Source organism: Arthroderma uncinatum (assembly GCF_011692745.1).
Source record: "Arthroderma uncinatum strain CBS 119779 chromosome Unknown scaffold4, whole genome shotgun sequence".
Lineage (NCBI taxonomy): Eukaryota > Fungi > Ascomycota > Eurotiomycetes > Onygenales > Arthrodermataceae > Arthroderma > Arthroderma uncinatum.
In genome coordinates, this window is record NW_022983866.1 from 2,182,758 (window position 1) to 2,199,577 (window position 16,820).

At 48.9% G+C, this 16,820-nt stretch overlaps 4 protein-coding genes across 4 annotated transcripts; 2 read left to right on the plus strand and 2 right to left on the minus strand.

Moving 5' to 3' along the window:
• Positions 1-2,493: 2,493 nt before the first annotated feature.
• Positions 2,494-3,947, plus strand: GIQ15_06012 (L-threonine 3-dehydrogenase; the record flags this gene model as incomplete). Its single annotated transcript, XM_033553429.1, has 7 exons — positions 2,494-2,531; positions 2,611-2,680; positions 2,741-2,809; positions 2,856-3,081; positions 3,141-3,286; positions 3,353-3,665; positions 3,754-3,947. 7 exons carry the CDS (start codon positions 2,494-2,496, stop codon positions 3,945-3,947), a joined length of 1,056 nt encoding a protein of 351 aa, XP_033404573.1.
• A 5,453-nt stretch (positions 3,948-9,400) lies between these two features.
• On the plus strand, positions 9,401-11,804 carry GIQ15_06013 (transcriptional adapter 3; the record flags this gene model as incomplete). Its single annotated transcript, XM_033553430.1, has 3 exons — positions 9,401-10,196; positions 10,279-10,763; positions 10,824-11,804. 3 exons carry the CDS (start codon positions 9,401-9,403, stop codon positions 11,802-11,804), a joined length of 2,262 nt encoding a protein of 753 aa, XP_033404574.1.
• Positions 11,805-12,050: 246 nt separating this feature from the next.
• Positions 12,051-13,689, minus strand: GIQ15_06014 (nitrogen permease regulator Npr2; the record flags this gene model as incomplete). The annotated part of the gene is made up of 4 exons (XM_033553431.1): positions 12,051-12,524; positions 12,612-13,169; positions 13,233-13,369; positions 13,443-13,689. 4 exons carry the CDS (start codon positions 13,687-13,689, stop codon positions 12,051-12,053), a joined length of 1,416 nt encoding a protein of 471 aa, XP_033404575.1.
• A 1,243-nt stretch (positions 13,690-14,932) lies between these two features.
• GIQ15_06015 (uncharacterized protein) lies at positions 14,933-15,928 on the minus strand (the record flags this gene model as incomplete). Its single annotated transcript, XM_033553432.1, has 1 exon — positions 14,933-15,928. One exon carries the CDS (start codon positions 15,926-15,928, stop codon positions 14,933-14,935), a length of 996 nt encoding a protein of 331 aa, XP_033404576.1.
• Positions 15,929-16,820: the final 892 nt, after the last annotated feature.

Genomic DNA, 16,820 nt, shown 5'->3' on the forward strand with positions numbered 1-16,820 from the left:
CACCACCACGCAACCACAGTCACGAGCGCTACTTGAGCAACTACAACAATAACAGGCAGCAGCAGCAGCTTCAGAGACTAGGCCACTCCTCGAACAATTCTGTATCTCAGTTTCCGCTATTCTTTCACCACTCTATCAATCAAGAACTGGGTCTCTTACGCCGATAAGCGTATTCATGCTCGTCTGCTTCTCTAAACTACCGTGAGTACTATTTTTCCCTAATAATATATACTTAATTATCAAGCTAATTCATAATCTACAACTTTAGATATGGCGTCCTTGCATTATGAGGCTAGCTTCAATTTATATATTTAAGCAAGGCACCCTTCTCGAATTAACGTGGAAGGTAACCGATAGAGAGACCTTGCAGCTCGATATGTTTGGTACCTGCTTTTCGCACACTAGATATATGGGAGCGCAGGTGCCAAAGCGGATATAACCTATGCTATCGTGGTCGGAGGAGGCATCGCTCCCTCCTTGCGTGTGTACTCCATATTAACTTGTAGATTATTACTATAAAAAGACCCTGTTGGGCGGCTATATTCTAATTCTTGAGCGGCAATAAAATAACCAACTAGTTACCCAAATTCTTACTAAGAGGGCCACATAAATTGCGTCCAAAGGCCACCGCCCATATCAGCACATTTGGTGAGACCCCGATTTACTCCATGGTCTTCATATAATTTTTTTTAAAAAAGATATCCAATTACATAACTATTATGTATACATTATGTATACAGGGGACATATGAATATCGTATACGCGAAGCCTTCTCGTTTAAGACTAAAAAGCCCAAGTTTTGCATCGGTTTGAACGTTTCCCCATATTCTTCAGATCACCGCATCTTATCATTTTATGAGCGAGATTGGCTTTTGTCTAGCGTATCAATGAATGTTTTTGGCTTTTAGCTTTCACGTTGCCGACGTTTATCGAATGGTCGCGCTATTCCGAGCAGACAAAGGTTCGGGATTTTCTTTCATTGCCCACGTAACAATTTAATAGGTTGCATTGCATCGAGGAACCACAGGGGTTTGAATGGCCAAGGCCATGGGGGTAGGTAGCGAATTCATAGCAGCTGTTTGATATTACTGATCACGTAAAAACGTTGAGTCAACATGCCTACGATAGGCCCTTGTTGAGCGTCCCGGTCCGGAGCTGGCGGTATTAACTTCATCACTACCAACCCGCGATGGGTTATATCTGAAAATTAAAGGCTCAAGAACGAAAAGCTCCGCCGAAGCTGTTGACTTTCGGATACAAGCAATGATTTTAAGCACATCACGAGCCAAACGTGGGGCAGCTTACCTCATAACTCAACCATCCTCAGAGTTTTCTCGTTGCTTTTTGCTGCTTTATTTCGCGCTTTTTTCGAACAAAAAACGGGCGGGACTGGACCAGGACCAAGCAAGCCCAAGAAGGGCGAGCGTGCATGCATGCGGATACCACTGGTGCTCGGTTCTTCGTATATCTCACATTTGACTGGGGTTATCATGCCCTGGGAGGGATGCGTTGGCCATCTGTATAGTCGGTACGGAGGATGCCTAGTTTGTTGAGGGTCTGTCCTCGTAGCTATCTCTGCCCTGAGGATACCGCTTGTACATTCAACAGCCTGCAGCGCCACCTCTTTCTAGCCTCGTTCTTTTGACTCCGTAGTGAATAGTTCTGTGGGGTGAAGAGGGGGAGGGGTAAGAGATAAGATGTGTATGTGGTCCAGTAAGTTTCAGCATTGGTAGCCACATGTTTTCGCAGTGAACATACAGCCGTTTCAAGCTCGTCTTCGGCTTTTCGGGCACGTATATGGCAGCTCTTCCTGCTGTCGTGTAGGAAAAAGAAACGCCGAGGGCTTAATTGGGCTGAGGACTAACGTTCTGTTGATCTATTGACCGGCGAGGATCGATCTAGATGATATCCGGAAGCCATGCCCGCAACGCGCCTTTTATCTCCAAGAACCGAATCATGTTTCTGCTCCATCCCAGGCCCTAGGATAGGAAGGTTAATTGCGAACCGGTGCATTTTCACCGCTCTTAGTTCTCCATAACTAGTACTGCGTAGTCGTACCGGCATCGCTGGCGCGCGCACGTCTGCATCGTTTCCTTTCTTTTTTTGCTTCCTCTCCTTCTGGTGGTGTTGTTGTTTTGGCTGGTGGTGGGTAATTTAGCTCCATCGGCTTCTCCTTGATTCTCTTCTATCCACCAGTCTCAGAGTCGGTACCACGTATGATAGCTGCACTGTCCTTGTCCCGACTCCAGTTTTTAATGTTTGTGTTCAACAGTTGTCCCTCGTCAAGCTAGGTATAAATAGTTCATATCGTCTTCTCGGCTCGATTGATCTCTCCCCTTTGTTCTCATCGCCCCTCATTCACTTCAAAGCTCCCCCTCCAAAAAATTTCGAAGGTGAGTTATAAGCAGATTCACTTACCTGTCCTCATCTCGCTATAAAGCCAACCAGGCTGAGAACTTTTCACGCAGCAACTCAAACATCCCATCCATCGAAATGGCTGCTCAACTCCCAAAGAACATGAAGGCCCTCAGGTAAGCTTCGTTCTTTCTCTGCCCTCCGAACAAGTGAGATATTGAGCCCGATTCGCTAAATTGATATTCTCCCTGGCAGGTACTCCAAGCCTGAGGAGTTTGGCATTGTCAACATCCCTCTTCCCGAGCTCAGAGAAAACGATGTTATGGTAAGATTGCTTTTGACGTTAGGTGGGGTAACAACAGCAGCAGTGCTGACATATGTGTAGATCAAAGTCAAGGCTTGCGGTGTCTGCGGCACTGACCTTCACATCCACGAGGGTGAATTTTTGGCCAAGGTGAGCTCAGTCAATCGTCCAGCTATGGAAACTCAATGGCTCACAGTCGCTGCAGTTCCCTCTCGTTCCAGGACACGAGACCGTCGGTGTTGTTGCTGCCGTTGGTCCCAAGGTCAAGGGATTCAACATTGGCGACAGAGTTGTTGCCGATAACTCCGAGCTTTGCGGAGAGTGCTTCTACTGCCGCCGCGGTGAGGAGCTCCTCTGTGAGCACTTCGAGGCTCACGGTGTCACCATGAACGGTGGATTCGCCGAATACTGCGCCTACCCCGGTAAGCTAAAGCGTGATTTCCATTATAAACAGGCCTTGTTCTGACGTTGTGACTCTTAGCCGGCCGTGTTTTCAAGATCCAGAACCTCTCCGACGTTGATGCCACCCTTCTCGAGCCCGCTTCCTGCGCTGCTCACGGTCTTGACAAGATCAACCCCAAGATGGGATCCACCGTCCTCATGTTCGGTGCCGGCCCAACTGGTCTCGTGCGTTATTCCACGTAGTTTAGTCGTGTATCCCCGCGGCCTTTATATTCTGACAAAGTTTGATAGGTTCTCGCCCAAATGCTCCGATTGAACGGTGGATGCAAGGTCGTCATTGCCGCTCCTGAGGGATTGAAGATGAACCTTGCTAAGAGCCTTGACGCTGCTGACGAATACGTCGAGCTCTCCCGCAAGGACCCCAGCGCTCAGTTCGATGCTTTGAAAGCCGCCAACCCATACGGTTTCGACATTGTTGTTGAGGCCACTGGCAGTGTCAAGATTCTCGAGGATGCCATCAACTACTGCCGTCGTGGTGGAAAGCTGATCGTCTATGGTGTTTATGCCAGCAAGGACCGTGTCAGCTGGGCTCCATCCAAGATCTGTAAGTTGATTCCTCTTCCTGCGGATATTTAGATGCCGCATAGAACGATTGAAATTTTCAATTGTCTGACATTTTCTTCTCCGTCTAGTCGGTGACGAAATCACCATCCTCGGAAGCTTCAGCGAAACCTACAAGTTCCCTGCTGCCATTGACTACCTTGACTCCGGAAAGGTCAAGGTCAAGGGTATCGTCAACAAGACCTTCAAGCTCGAACAGTGGGCTGAGTGCTTGGAATCCATGAAGAACAAGACCGCCATCAAGGCTGCTATCACCTTCGACTAAATCAGTCGCTTCCCTGGCTGTACTCCTCATTGCCTCGACGCATGATGTTTATGAACTTTTTCTTATGGAGTAGAGCCTTTGGTCTGCTTGATGATTAATGCCTTGGTGGTGCCTTTCATGAATGACGCTTTTTGGTTCTCAGGAAAAAAGGGATACATCTTTTTTTTATTTCTTTGCAAGCTTCAACGGAAAATAGGGCCTTGCTGGATCAAGATATCGGAATAGTGAAGGTATTGGGGGTGTTTGGATCAGCCACTAGGGGCTACTGCCCGCTGGCTCTGTTGTCAAAAAATGACTTCATCCCTAGTTAAATAACATAATAATGGATAGATTCACGACACCATCTGGTCTCTATTTCTCAAGATGTATCAACACCGTGTAAAAACAAGCCTAACAGGATGGAGTTTCATCAGGAAGATGGGATGAAAATGAGGTTGAACAGGCTTGCAGCAGCTTTTCTGCATTTATACTTCCCCTCGCCGGCCACACAAGGTCCCCAATCGGGAAGCCGGTAAAACATTCTTCCGCGATGCGCTTTTGGTGCAGGAAACAAGTCGTGATTCTGATATTCTGATAATCAAAGGCTGAAGAAGAGCCGGTGAGCTGGTAATCACAATGGTTAAGCCACTATCCTTTAAAGGCGATAAAAAGACGAAGAAGAGAAAGCGGCAGCCCGATGACAATGAGGGAAAAGGAATGACCGAACGGTCTACGGCCACCGTGGACGCCGAATCTACAGCTGAGGAAGAAGGTCAGAGTTGGGTCTCTGCCAATGTGCCAACTGATATTTCAGGGCCTGTTTTGATAGTTCTACCGTCTACGCCACCGTCCTGCATTGCATGTGATGTCAATGGGAAAGTATTTGCCAGCGAGCTGGAAAATATAGTCGAGGGAAACCCCAGCACTGCAGAACCACACGACGTTCGACAGGTATGGGTAGCTACAAAGGTTATAGGGAACGAAGGAATTAGTTTTAAGGGGCACCATGGAAGGTACGGATTGAGTCTGCTCAGGACATTTCACCTGCCGCTGAAGAGCTGGCAAAAGACACTGAAGCTAATCATGACAACAAAGATATCTTAGTTGCGATAAATACGGTATCCTAAGCGCCAACTCATCCGCTATTTCGGCCCTTGAGTCCTTCATCCCTATATCTTCTCCCGATTCTCCGGGAATGATATCTCTGCAGATATGTGGCGGTGATATGGAAGCCTACATTTCCTCCAAAGAACCCACCTCCACGTCGGCCTCTTCCAAAACATCTATCGAAGTTCGCGGAGATGCTACCGAGATCTCTTTTAATACCTCGTTTCGGATCAGGATGCAAGCGCGTTTTAAACCGAAGTCAAAATCTGCAGCCGCAAAAGAGAGCAGGGCGTTGGAGAAGATTAGTCGAAAAGAGTTAGAAGAAGCTGTAGGTAGAAGATTGAATGACGATGAAGTTAAGAGGTTAAGAAAATCTCGAAGAGAAGGAAACTATCATGAGGAGATCCTTGACGTTAGGGTTAAAGGGAAACATGATAAGTTCGCCTCGTGAGGCTTATTCCTACATCGTACATACAAGCCGCATAATACGACGCGGCATCTGACAATTAATGACGGAAAGTAGTTCGGGGGATAACAGTGTACAGTGCCACTCCAAAGGCCGCATGTGTACAAGGTGGGAGGCCAGTTTCCATCAATGATACCCAAAACTCCTGTCATCTTAGGTCCCTATATCAGAAATACGAAATACCCCGGGCCGAGATATTCAAGCTTGGCTGAATGACATATCTGCAACAATAATATTAACTCGTCATTATCGTAAGGCGGAAATACCGCCATCATAACATATACACACTGTCCTCTCGCCGGCGAGGACAAATCCCATAACAATATACAAACTCCCCTATGAACAACCCACAGATCCAAGAACGTAAAAGTCAACGCCATCGCTCCGGATATCACCCGTAACGCATGCATAATGTAAAAAACTCCCCAAGACTAGCAAAGGATGATGATATAAATACGATTCGTAAATCGAGGTTGTTGACATGAACCTATTGTGAGCCTGAAAACGTCACCTAAGTATAGGGAACAGTCTATGTAAAATTTTAAGCCCTAGAGAAGAAGTTAGAATTATATATGGAGGGTAAATATTAAAACTTAGGCGGAATGGACAATAGTTCTTACATCTGGGCCTCGCGGCATCCCTCTCTCTCTCTTCGTCTTCCACCATCCGATTATTACCAAGCATAGCTAAAGCTCTTTGACGCATCGCCTCCTGCCGCTCAATGCTGCTTACGGTTTCGATGCGCTGTCCGGCCGGGAGAGATGTTAATGGGATCCCTGAGGTAGTATTGCTTGAATCCCCGCGCTGGCGACTTCGTTCTTCTTGTATTCTCCTAGCAAGCCGTTCTTGACGAACCATCAAGTTCGTTACCTTTTCTGGGAAATAGCCAACTGGGAGGACGCTAATCTTGCACACAGGGCACAGGCTACTGTTTTGCAACAAGAAGGTATCAATGCATCCTGGGTGAAATATGTGGCGGCATGGGAGTTCCCGAACGGTAGTTTCACCAGGGGTATAATCTTCGAGGCAGATAGGGCATGTGCATTGCGAGAATGTTAGCTGGCCGAGCTCCTGCGTCGTAGGCGTGGATTGGGGCCTGGCCTCTCCCCATCTTCTTCCAATTTTGGCAGCTGGCGTACCAGCCGCAGCTCCCCTAGAATTGCCGCCAAACCATTGTGAGACAAAACCTCGGACGGTAGGTTTCTTGCTTTCTGAAGGGTTAGATGTCGGTGCTTGGTCGATATTCAAAGGGGCTGCCGTGACGGCCGGGGCTGCGGCCATTATGTTCCCATCGTTGGCATAAGTATAGCGTGGCATTTTGTCGAGAAAGTGTTGTGGTACATTTAACCGTTTGATACCAAGCATCTCCAAGTCTACCTCTCCTGCCCGAATTCTTCTTTGTAACGACAGGCGCCGACGTCTTTGGAGGAAGCGCATCACGATAGATGATATGATTATAATAACAATGAGTATCCCAAGTACGGCGAGAAGGAATATCCAAAGATTCGGCATCAAGCTCTGACCTCGCGCTATCAAAAATGTTAGCCGACGGGTTCCCCTAACTTGAGTTATATACCAGATATCCATTACCAACATCGATACGAGCGAATAGCCTAGCCCGTGCCCCAGGATCAAATTTGCTGTCAAGTAGATCTCCATGGGGAGCAGACGACAAGTTCCCAGAATATATAGATATCTCATTGATCAACTGTTGCCCAGGCCCGCCGGGAATAGCATAGACCGGAAAGGGGTGGTTTAGTTTCCATGTATCGTCATTATCCAACTTCCAGACAGTATCATTTGCCAGTGGCGGTTTATTGTTTGAGCCATTTGGTAAGTAAAAGATCGATCCGACAGCACGATCGTCCTTTGCGGCATCCAAGAATGAAAGCGTGCAGTTCGGCGATATCCATGGAGCCAGCGCAAGAAGAGCACACGGAGGCTTTAGGAAGTCTGAGCGTCGGGTTACGTTGGCGGGAATCAGGCTCTCAGCCTCTGCATTGCACTCATCGTTGTGAGAAAGCTGGGGCACATATAATAGCCCGCTAATTGAATCCCCAGGTCCGCTGGATGAAAGAGTTGTGAGATTTCCACCTATGTTGAGTTGATAGGATATCGTCTCCTAAAGAAGCTCTATGTCAGGATTCAACAATTCGATGATGAGCTTTAAGAGGCTCTCACGTTAAGGGCGATTGGGTTTTCGCATGTCGGCCCTGGTAGAACCAGCGTGCCAGCCCGAAATGACGATGCTGAGCGATGGCGTGTAAGCGTGATATCGTGGAAGCGACCGGATAACAAACGAAAAAAGGCCCACACTTACCCATGAATTATATATAGGATATAGGACCAGCAAGGGCTTGATGGGTAAGACAGCGCAAGCGCAGTCCGATTTCGGCTTGTTTCCTCTACCGTTGTCCCACCGATAGAATCCGGGATTGCGGGCAAGGAAATTATATAACAGGAATGTGTTCGACACAAGTATGGCCTTGGGGTTGCTATTAAGCATTTATAATTAGCCCCGTTCCCAGCCGCAAATCATGCTGTCCTAATACGACCAGGCCTCGTTGCAATTCTGCGCCCGGGTGCCGGGGGCCAGGATTGACTCGCTTGAATACGACGACAAATGTTAATCTTGGGCGCTAATCAACTCCCGGGAGGTATTTATTCACGAAGACCAGTAATCAAGTGTGAAGTGGAGGCGGAGAGCGGCGATCAACTTCTCACGCAGGTTTCGTGATCCAAGCAACAAGTGCTCACGGCTACATGATGCGGGATGCATGGGTGGGCATCCTGGATGGCAGCAATATGAAGTTGGGGCTGACGCGGGGGGGGATGTTGGAGAGCGCTAGCAAGCCCCTAATAATCGCACGACATTCCAGCCTAATAAGCACTTAGAGCTTGGCTTGTGGCCCATGAGGGCAAAAATGATCGATCCCTCGAGCCTGCTATATTTATCAAGCTCAAGATCGTCCATTTTCCTTAGATGTCAACCGTGCGCAATGCGTATCCCGTAGTTAATGTGAAACGATAAAGATCGCAGCTATGAAGCCCGCTGGATATGACTTTCTCGAACTTGGTAGCCACGATTTTTTCCTTTATTGGCATCTGGCATGTACTCCGACTCTGTACGTATGGATGCCCGTTTTCAATTATTAATAGAAGCCATGGGACCTTCGCGCTCGGGTCTTTCTGCCGCTGGGAGATGGCTGCTGTGTTCTGTTCCAATCATCTATCATCTTACATGTGCCACACAGGTAACCGCGCCACAGGATAGACGTATATTTGTACCAAACTGCCCTGAATCGAGTCAGTCGTGTCAAGTGAAGGTTCGCTACCCGTAACTGGAATTTTATTCCTTCCCGGCTCCTCCGGAAAACAGGCAAGTTCCTATTGATTTTGAAGAGTTATCAATAATGGATAAGAATTTGGGATTATCATGAGGTCTAAGCCACAGAGCATCCCATCCTTCTCTGCTTTTCATGATGTAGTTATGCTTTCCCAGGCTTGGATCATCAGGGTGCGTATTTCAGCGTACTGCGTCTAAGCAAGGAAGCTCGCGAACATGGGTCGGCTTTTATTGACCGGACCAGCTTATCGTAGCACACGGAGATCTAGAACAGTTAGCGATGATGGACTAAGAAAGGTAAAAAGTGAGAGGTTCGCCTACAGATCATATACTCACTAGCCACCTATATTTGGAATCAGTGACTTGCACCCAGCGTACACTCCATACACCTTCGAGAACGTTTAGCGATGTACGTGCAAGCGTGTCAGTGGCTTGAAAGTCGCTTCTTTCCCCCAAAATGCGTTTTGCTTATGTCAAAATAAGGTTCTGTGATTATATAAGGCAGCATGATTACTAACAGGGTTCGGCACGGGCCAAGTTCGAAACGGGGCAAAAATGCGTCAATGCGGCGAGTTTGTTCAACGACATCAAGAAACGCGAGTTTTGCAGGTTGAAGGGGATGATACAGCGCAGTCTCCGAGCCCCCGAGACACATTATACCGGCCTGCGAGTCCTGTTCGAGCTGATTCCACCGCCCCAGACGTTTCGACTGAGTTTCCCGGCCGTCTTGTACCCCGTCCTACCGCCGCCGAGCCTCCGTTATCACCACTGCGCGCCCCCAGCACGATGGCTCCTGGCCTCGGGAATAAGAACAAGGGCAAAGGTCGCGAACCCAGGAGCTCCAGGAGCCGTAATACCACGCCCAGCTCTGCCCTAAGCACCAGCGCTAGCACCGTGACCGGGATTAGCTTGTCCATGGGGTATCTCGATAACGATGTTTCTAAGCTTCTCGTCCCGACTGCCGTGCAATATTCCGATATTCTTGAGAAATTCGGAGGAGCAGGCCAAATTCCAGACCAGAAGTCGCTGGAGTCGCTCGTGGACCAGCTCAAGACTCTCGGTCAGCTTGCAGAGACCAGGGAAGATGCGTGCAATGCTGGAATGAGAGAATTGTCGCAAAGGCGAAAGGAGGTTCTAGAGGAGCAGAGGGAGCGGGAACAAGTGGGCCGTGATGCCGAGGAAAGGTTAAGGATGAAGAGGGAAGCTGACGATGACGAGGAGGAGGCTCGGATCCTCAAAGGAGGGAGAATAAAAAAGAGGAAGGAGAAAAACATACCCAAGGAGGAACGGCCACTGTCACACGGTGCGCATGGTGTTGCAAGGCAGGACGGGCTTGACGTGAAAGCTGACGGTAAGCGGGAACCCTGGTTTACCCATTGAGGTAGACAGCGACGTGGTCTTGGTAACGATCTATTACTAACTCTCACGTTTAGCACCCCATAAACGAGGGGGCAAAGACACCAGCCTGGGTTCACCTTCCAAAAAGTCACGGAACCAGGCGTCAAGCGCATCATCTCTCTCGCCGCCTTCCCTCCAATCACCTCCTCCAGCTACCGCTGGATCAACCGCAGGCAGTCCCGAATCTGTGGATAGTTCCGATTCCCATCAACCGGAGCCGGCACCCGCCGTCCACCAATATCAAGTTTTTGGACCTGACCCCTTGGCGTTCGATGACCCTACTGTATATCACATTCAAGATGTCACGCCCGATATGTCAGTTGACGAGAAGAAGAAGATATACAGTGTGGCGAGCTTCCCGGAATCGGACTTGAAGCATATGATGGCAGGCGAGCCGCCAGACAAGGATTTCAGCAATGCAAAGCCCACAAATCAAGTCAGTGCCAACACATTTGCAACATATCTTGAATCATATGTGCGGCCCCTTACCGAGGAGGACATCGCCTTTCTAAAGGAAAAGGTAAGTGCCCTGACTTAGTGATTTTCAAATTATATACAGAATCTAACCTTCGTCACATAGGGCGACCGTGCTACTCCTTTCCTCATGCCCCGTCGTGGGAAGAAACATTACACAGATGTTTGGGCTGAGGAGGACGGCTTAAATGTAGATTCGACCGGCCAGGACCGAGATAAGCTGCCCCTAAATCAGGGCCGAGGTAGCATTGAACAAATCACAGATGATACTGCTGAGACAGATCAGGTTTCTGTTCCCCCCATGCTCAGTCGTCTGTACTCTCTTCTTCGCTTTGAGAATCGCACCCTCCCAGACGACTCGGCCCAGCCTGGGAATGAAGACGGGGCCGTGAATGGAAGTATGAACATTGACGGTCCAATGGATATCGACCACCCTAATGGAGACACAGAACCAAAAGCTCTAAATTCAGCCACAGCGTTCCCCGAGTCATCTCTAGGCGGATTCAAAGTACCCGCAGCTAAACTGGATCATGCCCAACTAGATGAACGACTCAAAGCAGAACTGCGATATATCGGCTTCTTAGGGCCCGATGATAACCCGGATTATGACGCCCATTATGACGACGATATTGCCGAACGACTTCGCATTCTACAATCGGAACTCAAGAAGCAAATGATTGTCAACGGCGCACGGAAAACTCGTCTGCTAGATATAGCCCGCGAGCGCCTAGCTTATCAGGAATATAGCACCATCCACGACGATCTTGATACTCAAGTGCAACAGGCATACCTCAAGCGAACACGCACGCTAGGCAAGAGCAAAAAGGGCTCGCATGCAAAGCATAGACCTGGCGGGGCAGGTGGAGGTAGTCATGCCGTTAGTACTGCAGGCGTTGGGAGACCGGGCATTGGTGATATGGCACGTACCCTTATGGATCGTCGTAAGAGATGGATTGATTGCATTGGTCCTGTCTTTAAGGATTGCAAGACTACCGTACCGGGTAAAGATGAAACGATCTGGGATCCAATATTAATGGCGGAGTGCGAGAAGGCGGAACTAGAAGGATGGGACGAAGAACAAGAATGAATAACGAATTTTTTCTTGTATATACCATTTGGAGTTCCGCCCTTACTGTATATATTTTTGGGGGGTTGTTATATGGTCTTATACGTTATATGGAGTCGTGGGAAGGTGGATTGTGGGGGTTGGCGTATTAAGGGTCATGGAATGAGTTGAAGCTAAGTCTCGCAGGTAGAGAGTATCAAAATGGTAAAAAATAATTTACAAAATTGATATAGATGCTTCCAGAGCAGCTGTTCGCTAGTGTCTCTATTAAGAGTGGATTATAACAACCTCTCGAGGATACCGCTTCAGTCTCGAGGTAAGCTCTTTATCGGTAATCTCCAGTTCTGTGCAAATCTGATCGAAACAATGTGTCCCGTCCAAATGTTTGGCCAGAGTCTTATTATCTATACCATAGTCACTTCCCTCGCCGTACTCATCCGCATCCGAGTCATCGTCGTCGAACTCCTCCTCATCGCCATCATTCCCTTCATCGTCATATCGACGAAGGGGACGACGGCTACGTATCCTGTCTCGAGGAGAGAGGGTAGACGCAGATTTCGACAGAGGTTTGCTAGTCGACAGTGGATCTATATTGCTTGCGGTTGACCCATGGCGGTCACGGGTGAATGAATGAGAAGATACACTGCCTATATCTCCCGCAGTTGCTGCTCCCAAGTTATATCCAGCCATTGGAGACGATGAAGGGAATTGGTTTGATGGTTTCCGTTGATGGTGATGGCTCTGTATAACGCGTCCAGTTGCAAAAGGATACTTATGTACCCTATATAAAAATCCTTTGATGACTCCAAAGGTAATGAAACGGCGTACATCAATATTTGCGAGTTCACGCATATGTTTCAGATACCATTGTTTGACTGTCTGGCCCTGTCTCAGGCTCGCGTATAATTCAACAAGACCGACACCATCGACAATCGTCTTGGAATTAAATTTGCTCGCGCCCTCCCCTGACGCTGACGGGATTGAAGTATCGATCTTTGGCCAGATGCTATCGTGTTCTATCCATGGGTCATCACTAGCCATAGATATTCCATGGCTTGAGCGGGGCACTGAGCCTTTGTGGTGTGATGCGGATGCAGAGGTAGCTGCGCCAGATGTCGATTTTGGCACTGGCGAGGGGCCACCAATGGGTGCAAAACGTATATTAACATACCGCGCGCATTCGCATTGCATCTGCTTGTCCGGGACAATAGTAGAGCTAAACTCGGCTGTAGGAGCGTATATAGCCGAGAAGGAAAATATATCCAGAAGAAAGGCGCATCCGTAGTAGATTAGATGGCGAATTGCACGGCAGGTGAGGGTGAAGTCTGCATCCGATAGGATGGAGATTTTATGAACACTGTTGATCCCATTTATATAAGGAACAATCTACGCCTAACATTAGCACTTATGTTGAAGGGTACACGGTAAAAAAGGAAAAGTCTCTCATACCCTTCTCATAGTTAGGTCCCAGTTTTCATCCATAAACGTTTCACACCGAACAGTGAAAAGCGGAACATGCCATGCTTTCACAATGGGCGGGGAGGGATATAGCGGAAACAGTTTGACGTTTAGAGTATTCAATTCATCTGATAATGAAGCAGAATGGTCAGCATAAGAGAAGAACGACCTGGGCATTATTCGAGTAAACAATAAGCATACCAATTGGAATCATGCACTCGTAATAATTATTCAAGTCTTCCATCAGAGTCTCGCACAAACTATATACCTTCCCCTCGCCGTCCTTGGACGTATCCTTGGACAGGAAACCCGACTGCTCTTCAAGCCCACATAGCAAGTGCGCCAGCTTTTGCACTACACTCTTATATGTCCCCCATTCGTCCTCTTCACTGAGAACGACGCAAAAATTGAAGATGAATTCGTTGCGGTCATATCGGGGTGATTTCATGCAGACGGGGGATCCGAGTATTCGGTGGCCGCCGGTACATACATGGATGAGGTTTCCACATAGCTCTTGTCGCGGAATCACAAAGAAGGAGACGTCGGAGAAGCTGAAGAGGGGAGAAGTGCCTGGAGGGGCAGTGGGAGAGGGCACGATGGCTCCATCTGGGACCTGATGAACGACCTTCGGGCCTATATAGCGAGCGGGATGTTAGCATGGGTAAGCTTATTATCGTGTATATATAGACAGCCACAGCGTTTAATGGCCTGTTGATGCGCTGCATAGATAGGAGGTAGTTTGCTTGCCTGATTGAGTGTCGAATCGGCTGTAGAAGATGGCTTTAATCATCGTTCAGTCGCGGTTCTCATAGAGTAAAGAGGACGACCCGATAACGGTGACATAGCTCTCAACCGCAGTATGTCCTTCCAGCGGCAGACTCTAGAAGTCAAATGTTGCTACCGTCGTCTGGTTCATGGCTGTCTATACCTATCGGCGATATTGCTGGCGTTGATATTAGTCATTAGCTCTCAGCCTATACAAAATACTTCGAGTTACATTATTTAACCGATACTTGCTACAAATACCTTAGACTTGTGATAAACACTGAAAGGATTCTTTTCTAGAAGACTAGTAGCTATAGTATATTTGCTGCGAAGAGAATGTGAACCGCGTTCCCCTGAGTGATTACAGACAGGCAAGACAGCAATATTAAGATGCATTACATAGAATGCAGCAGGCATCTTCTTTTCATGGACACAAAATGAAAATATGCAGAAGGCCTTGGTAATGTGATTACAAACATCGCATGCTTGCTCAGGGATATCATGAAGTGAATGAGAATAGAACATATGCCGAAGGTACGAGCAAGATAAAAAAGGAGGAGCCGTCAAATGGTAAGATGTCGAGACTGCAGCAGAACGAAGAAAAAAGACAGATCTATCCATAGCCGTAAATTTCTTGAATGTAAAAACTGTGATAACCGAGTATCAATGAGATGAAAGACGGGCCTGCCTAAGCGGCCCTCTCCCTTGAACGCTATTTTCAGAAGCTGTCCCAGGATGTGAAAAACGCCGATGAGAGAAGGAAATAGCAAAAGAGGTAAAGTCTCCTGTGTATCATTGCGCCGTAAAATGCCTGAATTAAAGAATGGAATCACGGAATGGGGAAATGGAGACGAGGCCGAAGACGGAGACGAAGACCTGGCGAGTAGTTTCTAAGGGAAACGCGCCTGGTAATTTAGCTTGGTAGTTTAGCTGTGGTGAAGGTCTCTTCTTGATGCCTGGTTGGAAACGGTGGACGGAGGATGTATGGTAGCGCCCGCTGTTGAAATCGGGGCTAGAGATGATAGCATATCATTGCCGGTTATGGCTGGTAGCCTTGAGCTGGCAGAATGGTGCGTGCTCATCTGGGGAGTAGCTAAGCTCGATGCTCCAGATACCGGTGCATGGGAGTGTTGTTGCTGATGCTGATGTTGATGCTGATGGTGCGATGAGACTCCTCTGTGCGTGAAATCAATGGCGCGGCCTTCCCGAATTGCATCAAGCATGTCCGTGTAGCCACCCCGTTCAATGGCTTCCTTCAGCCACTGCTCCCATATCTCGTCAAGGGCAACATTGATCCCCCGCTCTCGAGCTGCCGTAGCCTCCAGGAGATGTTCGTTCAGTGCCACGCCGTAGCTTTCTAGATCCTCGTCGCTGCTGCTGTCTTCCGTTCCGCTCTCTCCTGTGACGGGCCCGTTGGTCTCGGATCCGGCGTTGCTCGACAGTACTGGTCCATCCGGAAGTCGGGAGCGCGAGCAGCTGGAGTCTTCTCTTCCATCTTGCAGGCTGTGCACCTGCACTGAGGGGGGCATCAAGGGAGCTGCCGGCTTGATCTCGTCTGCCGTGGTGTCCCTCACCTTCACCCCCGTGTCCCGCTCATAGCGCTCCCTGGCCGACTTTGTCCCCTCCCAGCGACATAGAGACGCGATCTCAGCTTCGGTCAGGTTGAGTTCGTCGAAGACTCTGAATAGCTTTTTGTGGTGATGAAACCGGCCTAGTCTCATACGGTGAGGGGCGTACGAGTAGTCTAAGCCGGGATATTGAGCCTCGATACAGTCCAGCGTCCCGTAGAAGGTCGAAGTCTCTACCCGGACTTCGGGAACGAGGTTTCTGGTGATGTGTGAGGAGAAGGAGGACGGGTCGTTCCCGCGCGGCTTGCTGAAGAGCGCGTTGTAGACCAGATGGGTGAGCGAGGGCTTATGCATGGCTCCAACGCAACACGGTGTGGCAGTGTTCCACGATGAGTTCAGGCGAGTTCAGGTGAGGTCGAGGCGAATTCGAGGAGGAGGTATAGATAGCAGGAGTAGGGGCTGAGATGTGGGAGAGAACTGCTGCCCGTCCGCCGCTTGGGTCGCTATTTAGTGGCAGCAGCTATGGATGCGCTTAGCATGCAGCCGAAGCCTGGGCCATGGATGGGATCAACGCAGCTAGAGACAGCCTCGATAGTATGCCGAATAGAGCTATTGCTGCCTCTCGTTTGCCTTTCCGTTGCTTTTTCTCAGCTAGGATTGCGGATGTGTTCCAACAAGGCTGGACTTGAGACTGCAGCTATTGATTGTCTTAGACGGTGTATACGCTGGGTCGACAGTCAAGGTTGACAGGCCTGTGAAACTACTCCGGCCTCGTTTTGAGACAGCCCGGCGGTTATCTGTTTAAATATCACTTTCGGTACGGGCTGCTGGATGGCCTGAGTTGGTGACCGCTGCCCATCACACGCCGCAGACACAATCCTGAACTCGGGTGGCACTGGTCAGTGAAACGAAGGTCATCTGAGGGCAGGACGAGGATGCTTATACGCTCCACTCACTTCTCAGCTGTATAGAAGCTATCCTTCGGTCAGTTCGGGTCTTCAGGCGAGTCGCATCATACATGAGCTTCTATATACGGGGATTTTGCTCTATGATGCAAGAAGCGGACTCATCAGGTGGTGACGAAGATATGCCCAAGGATCTACGATGGCCCTTTTATATATACTCCCTTGAGTCGCGCCATGCCTGTCCACCCTGCACCGCTTCGTGGCTACATCTACTTGGGCTAACTCGCCGTCGAAACCCCGTCGACCGACCGACGTGGGCGGGCGCTCTCTCCGACTGCTTC